This window comes from Impatiens glandulifera, chromosome 9 (genome assembly GCF_907164915.1).
Source record: "Impatiens glandulifera chromosome 9, dImpGla2.1, whole genome shotgun sequence".
In the NCBI taxonomy this organism is placed as follows: Eukaryota; Viridiplantae; Streptophyta; class Magnoliopsida; order Ericales; family Balsaminaceae; genus Impatiens; species Impatiens glandulifera.
Genome location: NC_061870.1, coordinates 8,905,275 through 8,913,918, shown reverse-complemented (window position 1 = coordinate 8,913,918; position 8,644 = coordinate 8,905,275). Strand labels below are relative to the sequence as shown.

The 8,644-nt window shown below is 33.1% G+C and overlaps 1 protein-coding gene across 1 annotated transcript; it reads left to right on the top strand.

The window, feature by feature from the left end:
* Positions 1-3,107: 3,107 nt before the first annotated feature.
* On the top strand, positions 3,108-6,591 carry LOC124915414 (phosphate transporter PHO1 homolog 3-like). Its single transcript, XM_047456126.1, has 11 exons — positions 3,108-3,762; positions 3,858-4,230; positions 4,327-4,375; positions 4,480-4,551; positions 4,636-4,768; positions 4,855-4,975; positions 5,068-5,326; positions 5,407-5,556; positions 5,631-6,062; positions 6,148-6,284; positions 6,394-6,591. The coding sequence occupies exons 1-11, from the start codon at positions 3,183-3,185 to the stop codon at positions 6,494-6,496; spliced, it is 2,409 nt and encodes an 802-aa protein (XP_047312082.1). The 5' UTR covers positions 3,108-3,182; the 3' UTR covers positions 6,497-6,591.
* The last annotated feature ends 2,053 nt before the right edge of the window (positions 6,592-8,644 follow it).

Here is an 8,644-nt window from a genome sequence, read left to right as displayed (position 1 = left end):
TAGTGATCTTTTTAGATACAGGAAGCACCCACAATTTTATCAATAGCAAGATTTTGGAGAAAATAGACCATAAAAGCATAGCAACCCAGGTGCAATCGGTTAGAGTGGTCGATGGATCCAATGTTTTATGCTTTAGCATTGGTAAAGACTTGAAATGGTCGATGTAAGGCAATGACTATCAAACAAAAATGAAGGTAATTTCCATGGACGGATATGATATTGTGATGGGCATTGAATGACTGATTACTATAGGTCCTTCATCTTGGAACTTCGAAAAGTTGACCCTTTCGTATGAGAAGCAAGGCATAACCACGGTCCTAAAGGGGATTCCTCGGTCGCAGGTCACCTTGATGCATGGAAACCAGTTGGAAAAGATTTAGGAGAATGTAGTGTTGCTGCAAAAGTGCAAATAAAATGTAAGCCTGAAGGCCAAACTGTTTCCCTCGCGGCAATGACTTTGGAAGATATTCCTGAAGATCTCCAGCAAATATTTGAAGTGTTTAATGCTCTATTCCAGCAACCCGAAGACCGACCACAAGTTAGGAGAATAATTAGAAGTTATGGCTCTTGTGCTGCCCTATGATACTTTTTCGGGAAAAAGACTTGGCCTGGATTTTTGATAACACTATAGAGTATAATCGAAGCTGGAAGAAGTTTTTTATATATTTGCTCCAAGTCTTGGCGACATTGCAGCAACAAAGGTCAGCCCTAAACAACAAAAAACTCGACCTTGGGTGCACATAAATTTCTTACATGGGCGGAGTGGCGAGTGACCCGGCAGTGCAAAAGACTACAAGGACCCGACCATCTCCACTGTTCAAACGATTCTGCCGAAAGTTTTTTAAGAAGTCCGGTCCTATGTTGCGACCCTTGCTGAACTTGCTGAAGCCCGACCGAAGCAATAGTCTTTTTTGAAGTTTTGAGGATGCGCATTAGAGGCTGACCAGTCCAACGTTCTTTTCGTCGAGGGCGATGATCTTTGAAGGGGGAGATAATGTTAGGGTCTACGCATCAAGGCCTCGGTCCTAGAATATTTTCGGCACCCTTTTCTAAGTCCTAGTGTGCACATGGGCCAATTTATGTTTGTTGTTTAATAATTCAGTTTTGTTTCTCTTCTCTATTTAGATCTATTGATGTTAAAATGAGTTCACAGTTGGCTTTTCCAAGAAGTTCTATCAAATGCCCGGAATCAGATTTTATAAAAAAAACACATTTTCTTGTAGCCTTCGATAGACGTCTTTAGGGTTTGAATTTTGAAACCTATCAAACGCAAATTTATATATTAGTGGGTGATTAACACATAACAAGAATTCATAACCATTGCAGATATTGTTGGATCGCAATCTTCTGTCAAAGTTTGTAATATTTATGAATATTAATTTTTTGAAAAAAATATGATAAAGTTAAGAATGAGGTTCTAAACAAAACCATTTTGGTGGGTTTTTGTCATTCCCTAATGTTTAAAAATTATTTCAAAAATCTTAAAACCAAACTCATTATCCAAACACTTGTTATTTATATCAATCCATTATTTCATTCCAAAACTCTCAACCCATTATATATGACTTTATTTTATTTAAATAAAGTGTATTCAAATTTTAAATTTTTTAATTTCACATGTTACTAAATATTATTCATAAACAACCATAGTTATGCATATATAATTTTTACAGACAAATTTAAATTATTTTTAAAATTTTATAATATTTTTATTTTAATACCATAGTTAGATCAAAGTAGGGTTAAAGTTTATGTTAAATCAATAATATATGTTTTTCATAATTATTTTATTAAATTCTTAAAATATCAAATATTTGAATGATTATGTTATTTTTGGGAGTTCAATGTTTGAGTTATTTTAATGTCTTTTTTCCGCGGAGTTAATGTTAGATTGTTTTACATGTCAATTTTGTTATAGATCTTATGTGAATAAAGTTTTGATTAAGTTTAAAAAAGTCGAATGATTCAATTTTTTTTATCCAAAATAGAAGAAGTATTTGAATTGCTCAAAACAAATCAAAACTTGACTAAAATATAAAAATATTTATATGAATTAAAATAATAAAAATCTTATTAATGTTTATATTACTTAAGACCAATCAATCAGTTTCAATAATGACTGCATGTATATAGAATTTCATCCCTAATTGTGAATGTAAGAAAATTAAATTGAGTGGTCCTACAAATTAAATTAATCAACACATGTGGGGAGAAAATAATTATTGTCCGTACTAATCAGGATGGGTCAATTAGGGAGAGCTGGTCTAGAAACAACAAGGATTTTGTAAAATAAAATGCTACAGTTCATTCATAATGAGTAAAAAAGTGTTTTTCAAATAGTTTTATACAAAACCAATTATTGTTAGATATATTTATAAGTATTTCAATATATATGTTGCATTTTTTTATTAAAATATAAGAAACAGTTGTTTTTAATATATAGACATAAAATCCACCTCCCAATTTATAAATCACTTATTTATATTTTTAACTGAAATAAATTCTATTTTCCAAAATTTAATTTATTTATTTTAATAAACAAAGTCAAACATAATTATGATTTTTACAAAAGGTCTTTTAACTAAAATGAGTTTAAAATTATGTTCTATAAGACAATATATTTTTATATTAAATTAAAGTTATTTAAATAAATAATAATCTAAATGATTCTGATAAAAAAAATATTTAAATAGTCAGAAAAATCTTAATAATTAAGCTTCAGTATTTTTTTTTAATAAAAATGAAATGAAATTAATTTAAATGAGAAGAAATAATTTTTTAAGATATTTGTTTATCATATTCTCTCTTTCAATTTCAATACCCTCATCACATACATCAGTTGTTATAATAAGTTATTTAAATGAATGAAAAAATAATAAATTATTTAAGAATAAAAAAGTAAAAAAAATAAAAAAATATATTAGATGGAATTTGGTTTTCAGTTGTGAGACCATTTCTTTTGAATTGAAAAGTCGTCCAACAATGTCCAGGCAAAATCTTGTGACGCAATTAATAATCTGTGAGTCAAAAAAAGCGAGTTTGAATTTGAAAATGTATGTATATAAATGTTTATTCATGAGAGGGTAACCAAACTTCATCATCGTCATCATCATACTCTATCTGGCTTAGAACTTGTATCGATTATAGTAAATAGATAGATAGATAGATAGAGATCTGTAATAATGAAGTTTGGCAAAGAATTCACGGCACAGATGGTGCCAGAATGGCAAGAAGCATACATGGATTACGACTACCTGAAAACTATTTTGAAAGAGATAGAAATATACAAGGAAAGAAACCGGCCGCCGTCGATTAAACGTACTGATGGTGCGTCTGGAGGACTGAGTCGGAAGCTTACCCTTTACAGAGCTTTTAGCGGACTCACAAAGAGAGGAAACAAGAATTCTCCAACCGACTTAGAAAGCCAGGTCATATTCGTACCGGAGAATACTGGAAACAACAACAACAACACTCAGGTACAGACCAGGTTTTTAATGGCCACCGATGCAGGAGGGGAGTATGAGGCGGTTTACTTTCGGAGGCTAGACGATGAGTTCAATAAAGTGATCAACTTCTACAAATCCAAAGGCGACGAGGTCATCAAGGAAGCAACCGTCATTAACAAACAAATGGATGCCCTAATTGCGTTTCGAATCAAAGTGGATGACCCTCAAATGGAGGCCGCCGAGGAGATTTCTCGTTTTGTATCCAATGTTGCTGCCTCAACCGCGGCAATGTCCGCCACAACTCCATCTGCAGCCAGTAAGACACTACTAATTCTGGATTCTATTATTATTACTACATTACCTTTACCTTTACTTAAATACTCTTTATTGTCTGTCCAATATAATTTATAGGAAGAACTTCAATGAGTGTGATCCAGGAAGAGGGTTTGGGAAGCCACGGTGATGAAACCACGCCTACAGAATCATCCGACCCTGTCAGCGAATTAGAACTGACAAAGCAGGAGCAGCAGCAGCTGAAAAAGAATAAGAAGAAGATGAATACAATTACAAACAAGCAGGTAAGGCCAGCTCCCCTAGAAATCCTTAACCATGTGCATATCAACAACACTCTCGAGACACCTCGATCCACTCTTAAAGGATTCCTCAAGCTTCCGCACCAGACAAAATTGAAGTTCAACCGCGAAAATCTCAGGAGAATCGAACAACAGCTCACCAAGGCCTTGGTAGAATTCTATCACAAGCTTAGGCTTCTAAAGAGCTACAGGTACGAATGGACTACCTATTATGTATATAGTTCACTAATTTGTTTTTGGTTATCATGAAAATCTAATTATTATTAGTTGATCATCAATGGAACAAGCTTCTTGAATTTGCTGGCATTTTCGAAGATTATGAAGAAATATGACAAGGTGCGGCGGGCATACTTCATAGTACTACTTAATTAATGAGTTGATATTGTTGTTGTTCTATATATATACATAATTGACATTAATTAATACTAACGTTTGTGCAGATAACTTCAAGAAGTGCATCTAAAGCTTACATGAAGATGGTAGATAACTCTTACCTGGGCAATTCTGATGATGTAAGTAGAGAGTGTACTCCTATAAGAGATTGAGCATTATATTACAAATAAATAAGATTAATGTTTGTGCGTCAATATCATCAGTTGAACAAGCTCATGGAGAGAGTAGAAGCGACATTCATCAAGCATTTCGCAAACTCTAACCGCCACAAAGGAATGAGCATCTTAAGGCCAAAGACGAATATCAGGGAAAAACATAGGATCACATTCTCATTAGGTAATATTAATTAGTCTTCATTTCTTGTTCATCATTCAATTTTTAAAACAAGAGTAAATTTATATTGGATTCTGCTGCTGCTGCAGGACTCTTGGTAGGGTGCACAATAGCACTCATAGTATCCCTTGTTCTTATCATACGCACACGCAATATCTTGGATCATGTGGGAAGTACTCAGTACATGAACAACCTCTTTCCCCTTTACAGGTTTTAATTTAAACAAGAAGATTATTAGTTAGAATTATAATTATTATTTCTTTGCAATCTGTAATTAACATGAATTGTGTATTTATTTGTAGCTTATTTGGATTGTTGGTCCTTCACATGCTGATGTATGCGGGAAACATTTTCTTGTGGAGACGATACCGAGTGAATTATTCATTCATATTTGGTTTCAAAGAAGGAAGCGAGTTGGGTTACAGACAAATCCTGCTTGTTGGCTTCAGTATTGCTGTTCTAGCTCTAGCTGCTGCTCTTGCCAACTTAGATATGGAAATGGACCCAATCACAAAAGATTATAAAGTTTTCACAGAGCTGCTTCCTCTTGGACTTGTAGTGGTATATTTTATTGTCTACTTAGCTTAACTGGGCTCCTGTTATATATGTCAACTAATAATAATATAATGTTTGTTTGGCAGCTTCTTTTAGTAATTCTGGTGTGTCCATTCAACATTATTTACCGGTCAAGTCGATTCTTCTTCCTTGTTTGTATATTCCACTGCATTTGTGCCCCTCTTTACAAGGTTACACTTCCAGACTTCTTCTTGGCTGATCAGCTCACTAGTCAGGTACATACTGAATTATACATATAATTATTGGATTCATTTTCCGATAACAATATAATTGATGGTTAATTAATTAGGTACAAGCCCTTAGAAGTCTCGAATTCTATATTTGCTATTATGGATGGGGAGATTTCAGACATCGACAGAATACATGTCAATCCAGTGATGTCTATAAAATCTTCTCCTTCATTGTGGCAGCCCTTCCATATTGGTCCCGTCTTCTTCAGTGTCTTAGGCGACTTTATGAAGAAGGAGATCCTAACCAAGGAGTGAATGGTCTAAAATATTTGTCCACAATCATAGCAGTGAGCTTTAGAACAGCGTATACTCTAAACAACAAATCAGTAAGTTGGAGAATAGCAGCTGTGATTTCCTCTGCTCTGGCAACAGCTTTTGGAATGTACTGGGACATTGTAATGGATTGGGGATTATTGCAAAGGAACTCGAAAAACAGATGGCTCAGAGACAAGCTACTCATTCCCCATAAAAGCGTTTATTACTTTGCAATAGTAAGCCAACATCCACTTCATTTATATGCTTAAGAAATTAATTGGTAAATCAACAAATTAATTATCATACTCAATTCCAATGCAGGTTTTGAATACACTTTTGAGATTTGCCTGGATGCAGACTGTCCTCAATTTCCAGGTTTCTTTCATGCATAGGCAAGCCATGATTTCCCTTGTAGCCTTGTTGGAGATCATCCGTCGTGGTATATGGAATTTCTTCAGGTATATATTCAATATTTCAACTATCAACTCTCCCGGCTAGCCTATATCTAGAATATCATGCACATTCCCTAATTTAACTAATTAATCACATATTTCATGTATCCATTAGGTTGGAGAATGAACACTTGAACAATGTGGGCAAGTTTCGGGCATTCAAGACAGTTCCTTTGCCTTTCAACTACGATGAAGACGACAATAGCAAAGATGAGTGAAAATTCATGTAAAGAGAATTCATGGACATTAATATGTATTCATTAATATATCTTCAGTTTTACTAAATTTGTTTTAATATTTATTACTTTTACTCATTTTCTAGGGGAAGAATGTCAATTTTCTCATTAAAATATAACGGAATATTCACGTGTATCATTAAAAAAAAATTATTCGTTTATATCAGTTAACAAAAATATCCAAGTCTATTAAGTTTTTCGTTAAATAATGACACGTGCGATAAAATGTCATTTTTTAAACAATAATATATATACTATAGTTTTATTTTTATTCACAATTTCTAAATAATAATTTTTTAAATATTTTTAAAAACATTAACCCAACCATCTATACATTTTGAGATGTATTAACAATAATTATTTTTTTTAATTAATATATTTTCAACAATTATTTTTAGAGTTAAATGCTGAATAGTCCCTGAAGGTTTGGATATTAGACTACTTGGTCCCTGAACCAAAATAATAGAACCCGTTAGTCCCTGCCGTCCAAAATTGTTAGTCAAAAGCCTTTTGACTGTTAAATAATGACCATTTTGCCCTTACCTTTTTTTAAATTAAATTAAAACTTAACCTAACCTAACCTAACCTAAATCTAATCTAACCTAACCATAGTGCAAGCGATCGGAATTTAAAATCAAATAAACCAAAGAGATATCTCGTCGAAGCCAATCAAACCCCTTCTCCCAAATTGGGATTTGAAGACGAATCCACAGTGCAAGCGATTGACGACGACCTAGGCGACCTCGACTGGGCGACTGAGGCAAGAGAACGATTGGTGTTAATATGAAAGAATGCAAGATCTGTAAGTAATCCAAGCTCGTTCGGTAGATAACCGACAATGTCACCATGGTTGAGATCGATTCCAGCGACTATTCATATGGAAGGATTGTCTGGAGGCGGTGCACAATATACATCGGTGTATGTACAGACGTTAGATCCAACCCAGTTGGCTGTGAGATTGAGAGGATTTGAGAGAATGGCGAGCTTCAAAGCTTGCAAAGAAATGTATGCATTTTGGAGTTGAGGATTTTTGAAGGAGATAGATGGGTTACTGGTGTTACATTCTCAGCTTGAACGTAGGTGGTGATGAAGAAAAAGAAGAAGAAGAAGAAAGTAATGGAGTTGGTTTTCTTCATCTCAGATTAGACATCCGACGCTCCTACGAACCACCAGCGACTGAAGGGCTCCTCTCCGGCGAAGGGGATATTGATTGAAGAAGGTAGCTTTCTTTGTGTGATCTCGACTGGGCGGCGACTGTGGATTTAGGTTAGGTTAGGTTTTAATTTGTTTTTAATTTAAAAAAAAGGTAAGGGCAAAATAGTCATTATTTAACAGTCAAAAGGCTTTTGACTAACAGTTTTGGATGGTAGGGACTAGCGGGTTCTATTATTTTGGTTCAGGGACCAAGTAGTCTAATATCCAAACTTTCAGGGATTATTCAGCATTTAACTCTTATTTTTATTAACATTTCAAAATAATAAAACAATAAACTACATTTCTCATACTCATACCTCCATAAAAGTTTAGTTATTTAGAATTTTAAATAATTACGCACAATGTGTCTATTAAAATATAAAGATTTTGTAATTTATATTTTAATATATATATATATATATATAATATATTAATTTTTAAAAAATAACATGTCAATCACATAGCTTATCATTTAACGGAAACTTAACGGATTTGAATGTTTTATCAAGCATTGATATAGATGAACATTAAGCTCGACTATATAATGATATGAACGAATAAAAATTAGTCAGTGATATACGTGAATATTCCGTTATAGTTCGATGATAAAATTGATATTGTTCCTCTTTTTCTAGTGTTGTAAAGCTTGGTTTAGGGTTACCCATAAAAAAAACTCTTTAGCTTCGCACTTCATTCTTTGCATGTCTTAAAAAAAAGATAAAAAAATGAATTAAAATTATTTAATTTTAAAACTCTCAATAATTAAGAATTCGGGTATGTTTTAATTATATATATTATTTATAATAAAATATAGTTGTACAGAAGCACAAATATAGTTGTACATAAGCACAAATAATACTTACGATTTCATTAATAGATATATTTAATATGTTAATCTAATTAGACCCATATATATTACGGATATTACGATTTCAT